Consider the following 20,296-nt stretch of genomic DNA (forward strand, 5'->3'; position numbering starts at 1 on the left):
GTGACCCCTGTGGTCAGTGGCCCACAGAGCAAGGATGCTGGAAGTCTGAGCTGCAGGTGCCCCCCTACCCCTCCACCCCCACCCCAATCCCCGCCTGAGGTGACCCAATGTGGGCTTTGGAGTCAAAAGCCCTGGATGCCAGCCCTGCTATTAACCATGTGACTGTCGGTCAGTCACCCAGTCTCTAAGCCTCCCACCTTTCCCTTTCAAATGAGGAGTATAGCATCACCTACTGGGAGAGAGAGAGAGAGAGAGAGAGAGAGAGAGAGAGAGAGAGAGAGAGAGAGAGAGAGAGAGAGAGGGCGCGAGCATGCGCGCGAGCGCGCGCCATCCCCCATCTCAGCAAGACTCTTTCTCTACTGGGTTCCCTAAGCCCCAAAATGAGCCAGCCTTCCAAAGACCTTAGAGGGTTCTAAGCTTTAATCTAAATATCCTTTACCATATTTTTCTTTCAGAGTTGTAGACAAACATACAAAAAACATCATTATATTTTCCATTTTTGACAGTTTTAGGAACTTGTTTGTTTAGTTTTACCTGGTTTTTTTTTGGTTTGTTTTTTGTTTTTGCTTTTGAGAGCTCTGTATAATCCCGGAACTTGTTACGTTAAACCAGGCTGGCCTTAAATTTATGGCGAACCCTTGCCACTGTTTCTCAAAGGCTAGGATTACAGGCATGAGGTACCATGTCCAGCTTTATTGATTTGAGATAGCATCTTGCTGTCTAGCCCTGACTGGCCTCAAACTTGCAGCAGTCCTCCTGCCTCTTCCTCCCAAGTGGTCTTCTGGCCACCACACTCATACCTCAGCACACACATGTCCTAACACATATACACACAAATATAAACAAAATTTCAAACAAAATTACTGGGCTGGGGCGGTGGCTCAGTGGTAATGTGTTTCACTATAGCATTTGTGAGACACTAGTTCGATTCCCAGCAACCACATGGTGGGTCACAACATCTATAATGAGATCTGATGCCCTCTTCTGGCCTGCAGGTGCACATGCAGGCAGAGCACTGTATAATAATAAATAAATAAATCTTAATTTTAAAAAAAGAGTGCTTGCTTGATGCTCTTCAAGAGGACTTGGGTTCAAGGCCCAGCACCCATGTCAGACAGCTCACAGCAGCCTGTAAGTCCATCCCCAAGGGATCTGCTACAGGCACCTGAGCACACAGGAACACCCCCACATACAGGCACACACATTCACATAAGTAAATGAGAATGAAATAAATTGCCTTAAGCCGGGCGTGGTGGCACACACCTTTAATCCCAGCACTCGGGAGGCAGAGGCAGGCGGATCGATGTGAGTTCGAGGCCAGCCTGGTCTACAAAGTGAGTCCAGGATGGCCAAGGCTACACAGAGAAACCTTGTCTCGAAAAACAAAAAAAAAAAAAAAAAAAAAAAAAAAAAAAAAGAAAGAAATTGCCTTTTCGAGCTGCTCAAGTATAGGTCTATACAGCGTTGTCTTTTATTGCCGTCGTAACTTAAAGAGAAGCTTACGCAATGTCTGGAGCCCTTGATGTCCTGCAGATGAAGGAGGAGGATGTCCTCAAATTCCTTACCTCAGGAACCCACTTAGATGGCACCAACCTTGACTTCCAGATGGAGCAATGCATCTACAAAAAGAAGAGTGATGGTGTTTACATCGTAAATCTGAAGAGGGCCTGAGAGAAGCTGTTGCTTGCAGCTCGGGCTATGGTTGCCATTGAGAGCCCTGCTGACGTCAGCATCATCTCCTCCAGGAGCACTGGCCAGCGAGCTGTGCTGACGTTTGCTGCTGCTGCTGGAGTCACTCCCATTGCTAGCTGCTTCGAACCTGAAACCTTTCCCAACCAGATCCAAGCAGCCTTCAGGGAGCCACAGCTTCTAGTGGTGACTGACCCCAGGGCTGACCACCAGCCCCTCACAGAGGCCTCTTAGGTCACCCTGTCCACCATCGCTCTGTGCAACACGGATTCTCCTCTGCACTATATGGACATTGCCATCCCATGCAGCAACAAGGGAGCTCACTCAGTGGGTCTGATGTGGTGCACCATGCCCGGCTTGTCTCAATCTTACTAAATGATGAAGGATAACCTTTAACTCCTGGTCCTCTAGGCTCCACTTTGAAGGGCTGGAGGAGTTGTAGGTATGGACCACCATGCCTGCCTTGCCTTGCTCTTAGTATATGCCCTAACTGATCATTATGGTAAAGCAGTTTTGGGGACAGTCAGCACCTTTGCACCCAGAAAAAAACAGTTCTGGTGTTATTACAACCTTTATACACACACACACACACACACACACACACACACACACACACACACACGCACGAGAGACAGAGTCAGAAACAGAGAGAGGGTCCTCTCAGCTCACCTCAGAGCTGAGTCATCAAATTGCGCCAAGGGCCAGGGCCGTGGGAGGCATCAGACAGAAGCTGTGAGAATCTCAGAAACTCCAGGATGGGAGGAGAAGCCACCCTCCTGGTGGTCTCTGTGTTTGTTTCACAAAACCTTCCCACTCCCTGGGGTTTCCCAGGCCATGGGAGCCTTCACCTCCTGACCCTGTGGGAAGCACCCAGCTGGGCTCCTGGAGCTAAACCAGCTCAATCCAGTTCTCTATCTGTAATGCAGAAGCTAGCATCCCAATCACTTCCTGGGACTGATGGGAGGGGTCCCTACTTAGCATGCTTCTAGTTTACCCAACCAGGACCATATACATATAGTCTAGGTGATAGTCACCATGGGTACAGTGAGCCCTGGCATGGACCGTCCAAACACTCCTGAGTCTGCATTTCCTCAAATACAATATGCAGCAGAGTTTTGGCTTTGTAGCCGGGCATGGTGGCGCACGTCTTTAATGCCAGCACTCGGGAGGCAGGCAGAGGCAGGCAGATAGTTGTGAGTTCAAGGCCAGCCTGGTCTACAAAGTGAGTCTGTGTTGTTAGATGGGCTGGGGTTGAAGGAGGAAAAGCAGTGGAAGCAGCAGAAAGGTGAGTGTTCTGGGGCCTTGATTTCTAAATTGGAGTCCATTGAGTCACATGGCAAACATGGCAACTGGATGCTCGAAGCTTCGCCAAACACTGGAGGGATGCAAGAAGGCAGGTGTTCTCCACCTTTGCCAAGAACTCACTATTGAGCTCTTCCTCTGTGGCTTTTGGGCGCTAACACATACGGTTGTCCAGAAGAGCCACGAAGAGATCATTCTCCCCGGTACCAAAATCAGCAGAGGCTCAAGTCTCATATAAAACAGCACAATGTCTGCATATAAACTATATAATTTTTCAGACACTCTTTTTTCTTTTTTAGACAAAGCCTCTTGTAGACCAGGCTGGCCTTGAACTGTGTACTTAAGGTTGACCTTGAGTTTCTGATCCTCCTTTGTTCTACCTCCCAAGTTCCACCACACCTGGGAATCGAATCCTGCTAAGAAAGTATCCTACCAACTGAGCTACATGGCCAGCCCTTCCCCGACACTTTAGATTATCTCCCAGTGACTTATAAGACCTAAAACAAGGACTGGAGAGATGGCTCAGTGGTTAAGAACACTGGTTGCTCGTCCAGAAGTCCTGAGTTCAATTCCCAGCAACCACATGGTGGCTCACAGCCATCTGTAATAAGACCTAAAGCAAAAGAAAAGCTGGGTGAGTGGTTATTATACTCTATATAGTGGTAAGTTGGTGTTCCTAGAATATTTTCTAACCAAGATGGTTGAATTGACAGAGTAAGAACCTGCAGACACCGAGGGCCAGCTGTGTATCAATGCAGCCAGTGTCAAACCTGGTCCACAGGCTGAGCCTGAGCCATGGTGGTGCACACCTTTAATCCCAGAACTCTGAAGGTAGAGGCAGGTGCATCTCTGTCAGCTTGAGGCCAGCCTGGGCTACATGGTGAAATCCTGTCTCAAAGCAAAACAAAAACCAACAACTCCGCAGGCAGGAAAAGCTCACTAACTTTTGTTGTTGTTGTTATCTGCCTGTAATCCCAGCACTTGGGAGGTGGGGCAGGAGAATCAGGAGTTCAAGGCCAACCTCAGCTACATAGTAAGTTGGAGGCCAGCCTTGGGTAGAAAATGAGAGTTTGTCTCAAAAACAAAACAACAACACTAACAAAAACCAGGGCTGGAAAGATGGCTCAGAAGTTAAAAGCACTGCATGCTCTTCCAGAGTCCTGAGTTCAATCTCCACAACCACCTGGCAGCTTACAACAACTGTCAGTAATTGCAGTTCCAAGGGATCTGGCCCCCTCTTCTAGCCTCTGAAGACACTGGGCACACATGATACACAGATACACAAGCAGACAAAACACCCAAACTCATAAAATAAAAAGAAATCTTCGTGGTGGCGGACGCCTTTAATCCCAGCACTCCTGAGGCAGAGGCAGGTGGATTGCTGTGAGTTTGAGGCCAGCCTGGTCTACAGAGTGAGTCCAGGACAGCCAAAGCTACACAGGGAAACCCTGTCTCGAAACCTCATTCCCACCAAAATCTTAAGAACAAAAAAAACAAACAAGTAATAATACATACCAAACATGTCTTTGAGCCCCTAAGAATCACGTCTGAGTGAATTCACAGCATGACCAGATTTATTCAATGAATTGCCAAATGACACACGCACCATGTTTCCCTGCGTTTTGCTATCTACAGCCCTCATATTGTTTAGATGTTATTATTTATCCTCATTTTGTAGTCAGGCAAGCAGAAGCATCAAAATAGATCTAGTGAGCTGGCAAATAAAAAAACTTACTGCTAAGCCTGAAGCCCTGAACCCACATGGGAAAAATGAGAGAAATGCCAGCCCCAAGTTTTCCTTTGACCTCCATATACAGGCCATGGCACTGGGGTGGCCTGTGCACACACTGGAATAAATAAGTCAGTGTTTTGTTTTGTTTTAAAATAGTGAACAATTGATCCAAAACACTAGAGTGGTGAGAGAAGGATCCAGATTTGCTTTCTGACACCTGACTTCAGGGGCCTGGAGCAGGACTCAGTCAGGAGAGCAAGATCAGCCTGCTGGAAGCCTTTGCAATCTCAGGAGACTTTGCCCCCGCCCCCTCCCTCCCGCCCCGCCCACCCCCAGCAGCTGTGCAGGCAGGCCACAGAGGTTATCTTTCAGGTCAGTCTGTCTGGGGGAAGTGAGAAAGTGTCACCCTCGGCCTCAGAAAAGACCACTTCTGGCCTTTCAGGAAACATCCCTGAGACTAACTAGTGTCCTTAATTAACAGAGGAGGGTGACCTGCCGGTGACAGTCGGCCTGTGCCCTGAAGAGGCTGCGGAGACTTGGGTCCTCTTCCCGTGGAATGACAGAATGCTGGGGATGGACAAGCTATGTCAGACAGTCCAGGGAGAAACCCCAGATCCCCAAGCAGCTGGGGGCCAATACACACAATAATGAGCTCTGTCTGCAGGCATGGGCACAGGAGGGCAAGCCTTGGGAAGCCTAAAATACTTTTACTACAAGACATATTTGCACAAGGCTTTTGTTTGTTTGTTTGTTGTTTTGTTTTGTCACAGGGTCCCATTTATTTCCTTTAGTCTATTTACTGTGTAGCTGAGGCTAGCCTTGAACTGCTGTATTTTCCTGCCTCCATTTCCTGGGATTCTAAGTATTGCCCCCCCCCCCCTTTATTTTATTTATTTGTTTGTTTTGTGCTGGTATGCTGGCATATGCATTTAGGAGGCAGTGGCAGGTGGATCTCTCTGAGTTCAAAGCCAGCTTGGTCTACATAGTGAGTTCCTGAACAGCCAGGACTACATAGAGAAGCCCTGTCTTGAAAAGCAGAGAGAAAGCTGGGTGTGGTGGTGCATGCCTTTAATCCCAGTACTAGGGAGACAGAGGCAGGAGGATCACCTCTGTGAGTTCGAGGCCAGCCTGGTCTACAATGGGAGTCCAGGATAGCTAAGGCTACACAGAGAAACCCTGTCTCAAGAAACAAAACAAAAGGGCTGGAGAGATGGCTCAGGGGTTAAGAGCACTGCCTGCTCTTCCAAAGGACCCAGGTTCAATTCCCAGCACTGACATGGCAGCTCACAACTGTCTGTAACTCCAAGATCTGACATTCTCATACTAAGGCACATAAAAATTAAAGTTAAATAAAATATTAAAAAAAAAAAACAAAAAGCAACAACAACAACAACAACAAAAAGCAGAGAGAGAGAGAGAGAGATTGATTTGTATATTTGTGTATGTCGTACCATAGTGGAGGACAACCTGCAGAGGTCAATTTCCCTTCACTCTATGAGTCTCAGGGATGGAACTCAGGCCACCAGACTTGGGGGCAAGCGCTTTTATCCACGGAACCATCTCACCAGTTCTTTTCTTCTCCATCTCTTTCTCTTCTCAGCTCTCTTTTATGGGAAAGCATCAAGAGTTCAAACTTGGATTTGGGTGGCAGGTGGGCCTTCCTCTTTCTCTTATTGGCTGCTTCTTGTGTATCCTGGGTCCCCAGCACCTTTCTCCTCCACTCTGCATCATCTTCATGTCTTAGACGTAAGGTAGCCGATGACGTCAGTGGAAGCTTTTAGCAGAATGTCCTGTGCAATTAGGCATTGTTATGATCATTAACTGCAACTTAGTTCTTAAGGCTCCCATGTGTCACACAGTGCAAGACGCACAGGATGCCGGAAGCTTAACCATTCATTTTGAGATGCTTCTAGCCCAGTACTGACGGCAGACACATCGTCTTTGTCATTCCTTCTTGGATCTTGGTGGGTAAGGCTGCCCTTAGCCACCTGGGTCCCAGGAATACAGAGACCGCAATCCCAGGTTCCACAGTTCCCACCTCTATAGCTTCCCTCTGCATCGCCATACTTGGTGTTCACATTTTTTTGTTGTTGTTGTTGTTAGTTAGCATCTTACCATGTAGTCCTGCTGGCCTTGAACACTACCCTCTGGGACTTGCTTTGTGGATCAGGCTGGCCTTGAACTCCCTCAGAGATCATCCTGCCTCTCTGCCTCTCAGAGTGCTGGGATTAAAGGCAGGCACTGCCATGCCTGGCAATCTGTCCTTATTTGATTTCTACCTGCTAGGATCCAGGTGCTGTCTGCCTCTGGGGCAGAGTCTGCTGCCGAGGGCCGGACCTTCTAATTCCCCACACTGGTAACCATCAGATGTATAAATAATCCTTTCAAAAGGGTTCAGAGCTTTCCAAGCACTTTAGTTTTTTTGTGGGTAGGAGGAGATCTCTCCAGCTGTTTGACTGGGGACAGAGCCTACACCGTTAACCTGGCCCACCCAGGTTTCCAAAGCCTTCAGATAAGAATCACTGGGGTGCTTCTGAATATGCAGATCACCACACGCCCTCTCTCTGAATTCTAATTCTGAAGTCTAGAGGGAGCTGTGGACTCCAAGGTGTAACAAACAGCCCGGGGGGACGGGAATCCTTAGGCAAGTTAGGACATGGTGCCCGGCGCTGCGGGCCTGAAGCTGCAGCTCACTTCGTATTGTATTTTCCTAGCATGCAGGAGGCCATGGGTTCAATCCGTAATACCACATAAACCAGGGCATTTGTAATGTAATCCAAGTATTTAGGAGGTGGAGGCAAGAAGATTAAAATTAAAGGTCATCCTCAGCTACAAAATGAGTTTAAGGCTAGTTGTTGCTACACGAGACCCTGGTGTGTGTGTGTGTGTGTGTGTGTGTGTGTGTGAGAGAGAGAGAGAGAGAGAGAGAGAGAGAGAGAGAGAGAGAGAGAGAGAGAGAGAGAGAGAGAGAGATCAGGACCTGTTGCCACTCCAGGCTCCTTCCAGATGGTTAAAACAGTCCCTACACGCCCCAGGGAGTCTGCCCACTGCTAACACCTGCTCACATCCAGCCAGTGAAAGAGGCCAAGTGTGTAAAGTACCCCGCACATAGTAGGTGTTCAGTAAATGTTAGTTAGCCAGCTGTTAATGTGCTAGTTGAAGGCTTGAAAAGAACAGGATGGGGGTGGGGAGTAGCTGAGGGGAAAGCCTGGAGTTGCCGAGGAAAACATGGGGGCGGATTTCGGGACAGGAATTTACATTTCTTTAAAGGTAATTCCAATCCCGCCTTTCCTTTTGAGAACACAATTCCTAGGGTCTTTCCATTTCCAAGACTCTGTCCTCAATAGCTCCATTCCTACAAACTCACAGTGTGAAAGATGCTCACCTCTTAACATAAGCCTTGCGCATACGGCATATGTATTATTTCAAGTCCCCACACAAACAAGAAATATGACTGAAGTTAGTTTCTTTGACTGAGAAAAGAAAAGACGCTCAATTTTATCTTGTGCCAACAAGGTGACTAGGCTTCAGAGAGATGGAGCAATGATCTTGAGGTGACTAAGATCTCCCAGGGCCCTGCCACTGCTGACAGGAGACGCGGCCAGCAAACCCCACCCTACCCCCCTTCAGAAACTCCCATAACAAGCCGAGAAGGGCCTGCCAACACCCCAAACACCTAGGTTAGATTTAGCTAGGCCTTTGGCTTTCACGGAGTATTCCCTTTGCTCCCTAGGAGGCCACTTTGGTATTTGAAGCTGGCATCACCTTTGTTCTCGCAACTTTCCAATACCTAGTAGTTGCCTAGAGGCCTTGCCAAATGAAGGCTGTACCCCATGCTGGCCTGGTGCTATCCATAACCGAAGGTTGCCCTTTCCCCACCCTCCCTACCTACAACAGGCAGAATAAGGAAGCCATGGTTGAGGTTCTGGGGTTGGCGAAGCACAATTCGGAGCCAAGTACGAGCCCGCACTGTCTCAGCAGTAAGACTTCCGAGGTAGGGGGCAAGGTGAGGGGCAGCCTAGATCCAGTCTTTGTATCCAGTCTCCGCCCCCCCCCCCAATTTATCTGTCTATTTCATCACATCACACCTTCCCCCAGCAGGGGTTCCCCTGCCCTGCCCCTCTGCGGGGGGGGGCGTATAGGTTCTTAAGACCTCTCGGGAGAGAGGAAGGGAGGGGGCGGGGCGGGACGGCGGCTCAGATATAAGGGACTTAGACGCTGTTTGCGGGTCTAACCAGCCTACCATGAGTGCCTCCTGCTTTCCCATCCTTCTTCTCCAAGCCTGCTGGGCCCTACTCGAGCCTCGCGCCGCGACCGTGGCCGCCTTGCCTGTGTGGACACGGGGGCAGCCCTCGTCACCTTCTCCACTGGCATATATGCTGAGCCTCTACCGAGACCCGCTGCCTCGGGCGGACATCATCCGCAGCCTCCAGGCTCAAGGTAGGCTGCAAGTCTGGCCTCGCCAGCACCCAAGGGTGCACGGCTAGGAGGCGGGTGGTGGTTATGGCGGAGATTGGGCACCGAGGGGGCATGCATGCAGAGTCTCGTCTTAATGTTTCCGTGTGAGCAGGCTCAAGGCACAGAGCTGGGGGACGGGTTCGAGAAGAACCCAGCGTCCAGAGGCCACCGCCCTTCGGGTCCGGTACCAGTTTAGACGGCAGAGGGTAAAAGGGTAGGGCGACGGAACCTATCACGCCACTGAGTATCTGGGAGCCTCAGCTTGCCCATCTGTAGTTTAAACTAGAAGGACTTCCTTCATAGACTTCTGGAGGGGACTAAGTGACACCTCCCCCGGAAACGCTCTGCACAGAACCGGGCGTACAATAAAACAAGTCGTTGCTGAGTTTTGTCACTGATTCAGCAAATGCCACAAGGAAGTAGGGCTCAAGGATCCGAAATTAGAGATCGGGTGTCGGAAGTCCAGAACTCAGATAGCTCTTCCAGGTTGGGTGGTGCCAGGTGTCTTGAGTGACCCCACCCTTGGCTCGAGGTGTGCGAGTGTGTAATTGGCCCAGTGACCTGAGTGACGCTCACTAGAGCAGGCCGACAGGTGGGTGCCCAGGAGAGGGTGTCCGGACTCGGGAACGCGGGGGCAATCCACATCCCGTCCCTTGGGCAGCTTGGCCAGCCCGGGCCTGTCCTCCCGGGCCAGACGCCCCTCCGCGGGACCTGGACGCAATCCACATTTTCTAATCCGGTCTGACCTGCTGCCCGCCGGCCCTAGCGACCTGGAGGCGGAGTCCCTAGTCCCTGTCTGGGGTGTCTAGGGTGAGACTGTCGGTGACCCTCTCCTAAAGGGTCATCTAGAGACCACGGACCAGGACACCCTGGGAGCCGAGGCAATGGGAAATTAGTAGAGTGCTCAGCCCGTCCGCCTAAGGTGAGACTGAGGCAAAGTCAGAAAAACATACTTTTCCAGTTCACTTCCCTTCTAGAAGGCTCTGCAAGGTTTATATAGTGATGGGGCAGTCTGGGGGGTTCTGTTTCGCAGTCGCCTGCGTCCGCGGCAACATCATCTCACTTTTTGTTTGCTTTTGTACATCAGGGGACCGCTGTCTCCTGGTTGGTTTATTTAAATGTACACAACCAACTTTAGCGTTTTAACTATTCACCAATGGTGACAACCGCCTCCATTTCAGCAAAAAGTCTCTACCTGGAGGGAGCCTAGGGGAGAGGGCATCCCGGGCCCCTCCCTTCCCTCTTGAGTCAGCAGGTAACCTGCCCCAGGATAGTGGTAATGGGGTCTGTCAGCTGGAATCTAAGCGTCGGGCCCTACTTGTTCAGCTTACTCATGTGCAAATGGCTGTACGAGGGGGTGGGAGGTAGGGAGACAGTTTGGGTAAAGCCTTGGCATATGGGGAGCAGAAAATGACAAGGACCTTATGACAGCCCCCTGCCTCCTGGGCTGAGGGCAGGGGCAGGCAAATGGCCTGTGTCTGAACTCTTTCCTTTAGAATTGGAGGCGGCTAAATGTGCTGATGATTCTTGCCAAATCCACACTGAGAACGCAAGCGGGGTTTCAGGGTGTCTGTGAACCCCTTCCTCGTGAATACCATCCCATTGGAAGTTATAGTGTCAGTTGTTTCAAGAGCTAGAGCTAAATCTGGAGGACCCGCCATCCCAGGGAAGTCTGAGGGTCACCAGAGAGGAATCAGTTTCTTCCTGGCCTGCCATCCCAGTCATTGGTGAGTGGCTCAGTCCAGGGCCTCGTGCCTGGCTACCTGCCTACCTGCCTACCACATTTCGTTTCCTAGTTCTCCACACAAGCAAGGAAAAGCCTGACACAGCCAACCTTTGACTACTCGCTTGTGCTGGGCAGAGCGCAGAGCATCTTTTCGAGTTATATAGCACATACATTCCTTCGACTGAGAAGGCAACTGAAGGCCCCCAGAGAAGGAAAACCACCTGACCAGCATCAAACTGGAAGCCCGCCCCCCCCCCAGGGGAACTCCTCAGGTCAGGGGGCACTCAGGCTGCTGCTTTCAGCTGTGATGCAGGAACACTTGCCTCTAGTGACCATTTGCAGCACCCAGGCTGCTGCTATAGCCGGTAGCCAGAAGAGACTAGCGTATCCTTCCTAGCCTCCAGGGTCACTGGTGTTTGGGGAGAGTCTTCCAAAGGGCTGGTTATTGTCTTCTGGTGTGACTAATGAGGAGGGGAGTAGAAACTAAGTGAAAAGACAGAGAAGGGGAGGGAGGGGGAAGGAAGCTTCCAGAGGCTAAAGCTGGGAATTGCCTTGGGTAGCTTATCTCAGGCCTAAGATACTCACTCAGTGGTTAGGAGCGCTGGCTGCTCTTCCAGAGGTCCTGAGTTCAATTCCCAGTAACCACATGGTGGCTCAGGACCATGTATAATAAAGGGATCTTGTGCCCTCTTCTGGTGTGCATGAAAACAGAGCAGTCATACATTAAAAATAAATAAGTACATTAAAAAAAGCAAAAACAGGGGCTGGAAAGATGGCTTAGAGGTTAAGAGCACCAACTGCTCCTCCAGAGGTCCTGAGTTCAATTCCCAGCAACCACAAGATAGACCATTTACAATGAGATCTGGTGCCCTCTTCTGGTGGGTAGATGTATATGCAGGCAGAACACTGTATACATAATAAATCTTGAAAGATCAAAGCAAGGACACTGTGATGGGGGTACTGAGTACTCCTTCAGGCACCAGAGATCTGTGGTGCTCCACTATGGCTCCTCGTTTTGTTTGTTTTTGCTCTTTTTTTTTTTTTTTTTTTTTTTTGGTTTTTGGAGACAGGGTTTCTCTGTGTAGCCTTGGCCATCCTGGACTTACTTTGTATACCAGGCTGGTCTCAAACTCACAGCAATCCACCTGACTCTGCCTCTCGAGTGCTGGGATTAAAGGCATGCGCCACCACGCCTGGCTTTTTTTTTTTTTTTAAATTTATTTATTTATTACGTATATAGTGTTCTGCCTGTAACCATATACACCAGAAGAGGGCACTAGATCTCATTATAGATGGTTGTGAGCCACTCTATGGTTGCTAGGAATTGAATTCACCATCTTCAGAAGAACAGACAGTGCGCTTAATCTCTGAACCATCTCTCCAGCCAAAGCCTCCTGTTTCTATGTGTTCCCAATGTTGGGATTAAAGGCATGTGCCACCACAAGTGGCAGTAATGCAAAGAAGAGGAAAGTAGGATGGCAAAAAGTTCAAAATTACTTTTTTTTTTAAGGCAGCATAGTGTCTCATACTGTAGCCTGGGCTGGCTGCAAACCCACGGTTGAGCATTGGGATTGTAGGCATGAGTGGCCACGCCCACTCACTTAAATCACTTTAAAAATCCATTCATGCACATTAGTCCCAGATATCAGAAAAGATTCATCTACGACTCAGCTAAAAGGATTATACTACCTCAGTGTATCTCGCTGAGTGAGGGCCACTCTGTCTTGGGTTCTTGTCACACAGGGCTGTATATCTGCTCCACCTGTGTGATGAACCGGGCACAAGGGAGCAGGGTGAGCATCCTGCAGGTAGATAGGAAAGACTGGATAGGGAAACCGAGGGTCTGTAAGGCTGGTGAAAACAAGCCTCTGAGTCTGTGGGCTATAGGAGCCTGTGGGGGGCGGGGAAGGTGGCCAGCATGAGGTCTCTTATTTGTTCTTCCCTGAGAGTTCAGGGGTATCTGTCATATTTACATCTACCCAGTGTGTCTGAAGCAAGCGGCCCTGTCCACTGAGGAAAAGTACAAGCCTGAGACGGTGGCTTACTCAAGGCTCAACAGGGCAAGTAGAAGGCCACGGTCTAGGTATGATGGCCTCAGCCTGAGGCTGTTTGCTGGTCGAGGGGTGGCAGAGCCATCTAGTGCTCTTTTTCTGCTTGTTTTTTGAGACGGTTTCTCTGAGTAGCCCTGGCTGCCCTAGAACTCACTCTGTAGACAAGAAAGAGTCTTATATAAGACTTTGTGCCTCTGAGGCTTCTTTTTTGCTTCATCTCTAAAATGGGCTATATCTAAACACACACACACACAAATAATTTAAAAAAAAAAAAAAAGGATGAAAAAGACGGAAGCAAGAGTGTATTGAGTCTCTTCAGGGTTAACTTGTAACCCTAGCCCTTGAGAGACTGAGACAGAAGGAATGGTTCCAGGCCAATCAAGGATAAACAGCAGGTTCCAATTCTGCCTGAGTTAGTATGAAACTCCTCTCAAAAAGCCAAAATAAATACAATAGACTCAATAATATTACAAGCCAATATGGGATGGGTGAGGGTGAGAGGTGGTAGGCAGGTAGGCAGCCCTCCTAGCTAGTGGTTAACACAACTCCTGCTTACCCTGCTTCCTTCCTTGATTTCTCCCCCAGATGTGGAAGTGACTGGACAGAACTGGACCTTCGCTTTTGACTTCTCCTTTTTGAGCCAAGAAGAGGATCTGGCATGGGCGGAGCTCCGGCTACCGCTGCCCAGCCCTATGAACCTCCCCATTGACGGTCCACTCACTATTGAAATTTTCCATCAGGCAAAGCTGGACCCAGAGCAGGACCCAGCTGACTGTGTGGAGCGTGTTCAGATGGAGAGTTTCACTGTCACTCCGTCCCAGGTCACTTTTTCCTCGGGCAGCACAGTGCTGGAGGTGACCGGGCCACTCTCCAAGTGGCTAAAGGACCCCAGGGCACTGGAGAAGCAGATGTCCAGTCTGGCAGGACAGTGTTGGCATCAGCCCCATTCTTCACCTGTTGCTGACACCAGCACCAATGTGCTCATGCTGTATTCCAACCGACCTCAGGAGCAGAGGCAGCTGGGTGGTGCCACTTTGCTCTGGGAAGCTGAGAGCTCCTGGCGGGCCCAGGAGGGACAGCTGTCTGGAGAGAGGGGTCGATGGGGCAGAAGGCACCGGAGACATCACTTGCCAGACAGAAGCCAACTGTGTAGGAGGGTCAAGTTCCAGGTGGACTTCAACCTGATTGGCTGGAGCTCATGGATCATCTATCCCAAGCAGTACAATGCCTATCGCTGTGAGGGCGAGTGCCCTAACCCTGTGGGGGAGGAGTTTCACCCTACCAACCACGCCTATATCCAGGTGCGATGCCCAGCATGGAATGAGCTGCTAGAAAAGGGGATGGGGCTCAAGGTTTGCCATCAGATAACTAGGGTTGGTCATTCAAGCCACCACCATGTTAGGTCCTGTGAGGATGTGGCGGTGCAGTATCAGAGCACTGCGTCCTGTTCCGCAGGGTTACCCTGGGAGCAGGAGCTCTCGCTCTTGCTCTCTCCGTCTGTTTCTCTCATGTCAGGCTGGCCTCAAACTCATTACATGGGCCAGGATGACCTTAAACTCCTAGTCATTTTGCCTTCACACTCCTGGTGCTGGGATTGTAGGCATGCACTCTCCCCCAACCCAGTTATTACAATACTGGGGAACACACTAGAACCTCATGCATGCTAGGTAAACAACTGGGCTGCACCTCCAGCTTTTCCTTGTTCCTGTAATTAGCTGATGGGAATAGAGCAGAGGACCTCTGCTCCTACAGCTCTGACATTCTGAAAAAGGGACATTCAGAATTGGCCTTTGGGACTAGGCGACCCTTCCCTACGCCTGTTCATTACTTGTGTGAATTAAGCAGCTTATTCTGATGCACGTCTTTTTTCCAGGCCAGTAGCACATATTTCACAGACCTGGTGTGAGGGCTCATGAGCTAGCTGCATGTGCAGCATTCTATTTATTTATAAAAAAATAATTTTCTATTTTTGTACCAGAAACAAAGTTTTCACTTTAGCCAGAAATAGTTATTCTGCCTTTGCCCCCGCAGTGCAAACTGACCCCCTCCTTCTTCCCTTTCAGAGCCTGCTGAAACGCTACCAGCCCCACCGGGTCCCTTCCACTTGCTGTGCCCCTGTGAAGACCAGGCCCCTGAGCATGCTCTACGTGGACAATGGCAGGGTGCTCCTGGAACACCACCAGGATATGATTGTGGAGGAGTGTGGGTGCCTCTGACAGAACCAGGGGACCGTGCTGAATCGGCTTGCTCTCCACCATGCTGGTGAACTCCAGGGAGACCTCACGGTGTCAATCTAGGGAGCAAAAAATGGAAGAGCTCTGCCTGCCAGGGCTAACAAGGAAGGCCTGTCCCCTGTGCATACAGGGCTTTTAGACCTGCCAAACCAGAGGCTCCTGCATGAAGGCAGGATGGAGAAGCCTTGCAGGGGCTGGCTGGGCTCCCTGGAAATAGGGGCTATGAACTGTTTGAAATTGTGTGCAAAGGTTAGGGTATATATGTATTTATTTTGGACTGTCTGTAGCTTTCCTGTATTCTCAAGTGGTCTGTGACCCACTGTCCTTCTCGAGTTTAGTATAATTTTATTAGATTAAACTAGCCATTTGGCTTTCTTTGCTGGAAGCTGGGCTGGGGAGGCCCACAACTTTGTGGCTGGCTCACTGGTGCTAACATGTTGGCCTTGGCTAGGGGCTTCCTGATCTCTACTAATGAGTTGTCTAAACAAGAAAGCCACTGTCCAGTTCTTCCAGGACCAGCTGGTGCCTTTAACCAGAGTGGTGGGCACTTGTCCAAGAGGGCCTGGCCATGGTGGACTACAGAAGCCAGAGCCCTCACACGTCTGCCTGGCAGACACAACCCAAGTCTATTAAAGCCATTGACAATTCACCTCAGTCTCAGTGTTTCTGGGGTCCTCCACGTGTAAAATAGAAAGTGGCAGTGTGAAGCACTTGTGACCGACTGGCCCAGTGGCTGACACTTGCTTAGTATACAGTATACATAGGACGACCCTGGGTTAAAGCCCAGCAGGTGTAGTGCTACACACTTTTAATCTCAGCACTTAGGAGTTCCAGGACAGTGACAGCCTGCCTCAAAACAAAACACCAGCCAGTGACAGCCTGCCTCAAAACAAAACACCAGCCATGGCTCTTAGACCTTCATGGACTGCCCTCTGGGCCTTCTCTGAATCTCTTAAGTTTAAGGCCTGCTAAGCCCCACACCTGTTGTAAACATCTTCTCAGGGGGTCCTAACTCTGGGTCCTACAAGACAGCATAGCAGAAGGGAGCAACTGTGTGGTTTTTCTTTTTGTTTTTTTGAGACAGGGTTTCTCTGTGTAGCAGTGGCTGTCCTGGACTTGCTTTGTAGACCAGGCTGTCCTGGAGATCGCAGGGATCCACCTGCCTCTGCCATGCGCCACCACGCTCCGCTGTTTTCTTTTGGCTAAATGAAAACATTTAGGGGGCTGCTTTGAGAGGGGAGGGGATGCAAGTCTACAGGAGCTCCCCCTTGCTTCCATCTACTTTGTTCCAACCTTGGCTGAAACAAAGCAGTGAAACTGGTTCAAGCAGGGATCAGATTGGCTATATGGCCTAGCCTGGGGTTGACAAACGAGCCCAAGCCCTGAGCAGAGTTCAGTAACCACAGGGTTCTATCTGCGTTGGGTTTTCAGTCAAGGTCTCACTTAAAAAAAAAAAAAACTTAGATTACCAGGGTCTCATTCTTTAATCCAGACTGGATTCAAACAAAAGGCAATTCTGCTTCAAGACACTCAAAACACTGGGATTACTCAACGTCTACCACCATACCAACCAAATGACTTTACTTTTGAAAAGAGCCTTAGAATCCCAGCACTCCAGAGGCAGAGGCAGGCAGATCACTAGGAGTTTGAGCCAGCCTGGTCTATAAAATGAGTCCAGGACAGCCAAGATAACATAGTGAAACCTTGTCTCAAAAAAACCGAAAACAAAGCAAACAAAACCAACAGAAAACAGCCTAGGAGGTCCACTTATATCTACCTTTCCTGAATGCCACCTAGGAAAGACCACATAGATGTCACAGCAGAGCTGAGGTCCTGGGCACGTGGATGGTATTGAGAGGCTGTGGTCAATCTAGTTTAGACCAAAGCTTTGACTTCCAGGACTTGCGTCCACTGCAAAACTGAAGTTCTTGGAAGGAAGCGGTTTTAGGAAGCAGGTACCTGCGGTTCTTACACAGCCAACAGCAGCACCAAAGGCCATTCTATTTGTGGCTCCAGCTTGTGGAAGTCTACAGTTGGCTGTTCTGTGAATTTGGGATGAAGCTCCCTGGTGACAAGGCATTGCCAATGTCAAGTGGGTGATGTGGGCACAAAGTGACCAAACTACACATGCTGACTGCAGGAACACTGTGCTGCCCTCCTGGCCAGGGGGTATCTGGGTACCAGTATCTAATAATGGCTCTGGCTCTTGTCTGTAGATTGGCTAGAGTCCTTGGACATCCTAAAGGGTTGTCTCTGAGAACTGTCCTGTCTGAATAATGTGGGCCTTTAATAGTTATTTGCTCTCAGCTGGGCACAGGGAGCACGCCTGTAATCCTAGTACTTGGGGAGGCAGAGGCAGACAGACCTGTGAATTTTCATGGTCAGCATGGTCTACAAAGTGAGTCCAGGATAGCCAAGGCTACACTGAGAACCCTGCCTCGAAAAACCAAAAAAGGGGAGAAAAAAAAAAAAAAGAGGCAGAGCGTGGTAGTACATGTCTTATCCTAGCACCTGGAAGGCAGACAGGTGGATCTCTTTACATTCAAGGCCAGCCTGGTCTACGTAAGTTCTAGGCTGTCTCTGTGGGAGTGTTTTCCCTTAGCATATGTGAAATGCAGTGTTCAATGCCCAGCACCACAAAACACCAAGTCAATATTCAAGGACTTTATTTAACTGTTAACAGCAACCGTTGGTGAGAACTTTTCCCCTAGTTCCAAACACCTGCTAGTTTGGAAGGACAGTAAGAAAACAAACTGGTCATGGAATCACACGCAGGATTGCATTGCTAACAGTGAGGAAGGGAGGTGGTGGGGACAGCTCACCAGGGGAACAGAGGGGAGGACCAAGGAAAGCGCTGGCAGCCTCTGAAATCCCATTCCACGTGGTTAGGATTGCAGGCGCGAACAGCGAAGGGTTATCGTAAAACACATACAAATATTCTTAAAATTGACAGCTGGGGATTGGAGTCCTTGGGGGCCTCTTCAAGTCACCTTCTTTAAGGCTTCCTGGAGCTGGCCCAGGTGCCATTTCAGTGGGGTGGGGCAAAGGCATTGGCATGAGCTGGTGTGGTCCTGATGGGGCCTCTCCTGCTGGTGTCCCACCATCCTGCTCTCCAGTCATACATAACTCCCAGGCCTAGGCTGGGCAATTTTTACAGCGCTGAAAATGGAGGGGAAAGGGGATATCGAGGTAAGAATAGACATGGAATTCTCTTAAGTTTGCAATGCCCAGGAATTTGGGTCTGAAGCCCTGGCAGGAGCTCCCTCTGCAAAAACAACAACAGCCAAGTGTCTACCGGCCGTCTAACCGCTCGCTCGCTGCCATCCTTCCACCTCAAAAAAAAAAAAAAAAAAAAAAAAAAAAGCGAAGGAGTTTGCATCTGCTGGGAAATGTTTCTCAGTAGCCCTTTTCTACTGGGCACACAGTATGGCCCAGTAGGGCTGCAGGAAGTGCTGAGCAGAGAGAAACCAGGGATCACCCGAAGACTTCCAAAGTTAAGTTCTGCCAATGGGAAGCAGGCTCTCGGACCTGCCTAAAGGAAAGCTACAGCTTCAGAGGGTGGGGAAAGTATCTTGATTGGCCAACTGGAAGAATGAGGACCTGTCCGTCATCCTTACAGACCTCAGTCGTGTTTCTGTAAGCTAGCATCAATAAAGCCCACCACTGGTGTTAAAATCCATTACCAGAGCAGGACGCACACCTGGATGGCAAGCACTGAAAGGCTGACTCAACTGCAGGGACCCAAATTCCTGTCACTACAGGCTGAGCAGACAGGAGCTGTGGGTAACCACGCTCCACTCACAAGTTCAGACAAAACCCTCTACCCAAAGAAATGGTGTTCCTCCACTACAAAGCCCACCTTCCCGAGGGAAGGACGGGTTGCTGATTGAGTTTCGCAGATTAATAAATAGCTGCCGTGGGCATGGAGTCCAAAAAACACACCTAAGGACCTAAATACATGAAGAGAGTGGTGCCTTCCCTCTAGAGGGAGTGAAAGGGGCTCCGCCAGCCCCCCATCAAGCAGCCACCACTCAAGATGGAGACAGGAAGGAGGGCCTGTCCCTGATACATGGCTGCCAACACCTGAGCCTTGTATACAAGCTGGCTAGCTTGAACCCAATGGGACTGAGAGGTCTAAGAGGCCCAAGGAGACAGTATCCGAGAGCCCCCTATTCCCTGCCCCTCCCTCTTCAGATTAGAAAGAGACCCACAGTTCACTAGTACCTCAAGTACATGCTAAAGTATGGCTGCAGAAAAGAAAGGACAGAGCACTAACCCAAACAAGAGCCTTCATCTGAGGATGGTGAGAAATGCTAACAGGAACAAGCAGATGTTCCGTGAAATTCGAGGCACTGGTGAGCTACCTCCATGGCTTCCCTTATGGGTGAAACCAAAGATTGGTTCTTTTTTAGGAGCACACTTCCATCAAGGCACCCAGGAGGCGATGGGCTAATCCACATGCTGCGCTGGCCAGGGCAGTTAAGTACACATTGACACCTGCTTTCTCTGGTGTTGCTGGCTTGAATACCATTGTTCAGAACCAGAACTGCTTCTTGTTCTGCACCTCAAGAATGTAAAATCTATCATCCTTTGATGCCCATCTGACAAGCCCTCTCCAGTTAAGACGGCTTGCATGGCTCCACAGAAACACCCCAATTCCTTTCGTCAGTTTTTGGCTAAAGGAAAACAAAAGTGGTAAATGATGCTTAAAGAGACCACCTCAGAGAGACAAGTGTGATGGCACACACTTTAATCCTGGCACTCAGGAGGCGGGTGGACCACTGTGAGTTTGAGGCCAGCCTGGTCTACAAAGTGAGTCCAGGACAGCCAAGGCTACACAGAGAAACCCTGTCTAGAAAAACCAACAAAAAGCCAGGTGGTGGTGGTGCATGCATTTAATCCTAGCACTCGGGAGGCAGAGGCAGGCGGATCACTGTGAGTTTGAAGCCAACCTGGTCTACAAAGCGAGTCCAAGACAACCAAGGCTACACAGAGAAACTGTTTCCAAAAAAAAAAAAAAAAAAAAAAAAAAAGAAAGAAAAAGAAAACAAACCAACAACAAGGCATTCTTGAGAAGACTGGCAAATGAGGATACAAGAGATCT

The 20,296-nt window shown here is 49.6% G+C and overlaps 1 protein-coding gene across 1 annotated transcript; it reads left to right on the forward strand.

Moving 5' to 3' along the window:
- The first annotated feature begins 1,506 nt into the window (after positions 1-1,506).
- On the forward strand, positions 1,507-15,781 carry Nodal (nodal growth differentiation factor). Its single transcript, XM_051152489.1, has 4 exons — positions 1,507-1,633; positions 9,005-9,163; positions 13,544-14,259; positions 15,022-15,781. Exons 1-4 carry the CDS (start codon positions 1,507-1,509, stop codon positions 15,172-15,174), a joined length of 1,155 nt encoding a protein of 384 aa, XP_051008446.1. The 3' UTR covers positions 15,175-15,781.
- The last annotated feature ends 4,515 nt before the right edge of the window (positions 15,782-20,296 follow it).

The sequence above is a fragment of the Acomys russatus genome, chromosome 11 (genome assembly GCF_903995435.1).
Source record: "Acomys russatus chromosome 11, mAcoRus1.1, whole genome shotgun sequence".
Taxonomy (NCBI): domain Eukaryota; kingdom Metazoa; phylum Chordata; class Mammalia; order Rodentia; family Muridae; genus Acomys; species Acomys russatus.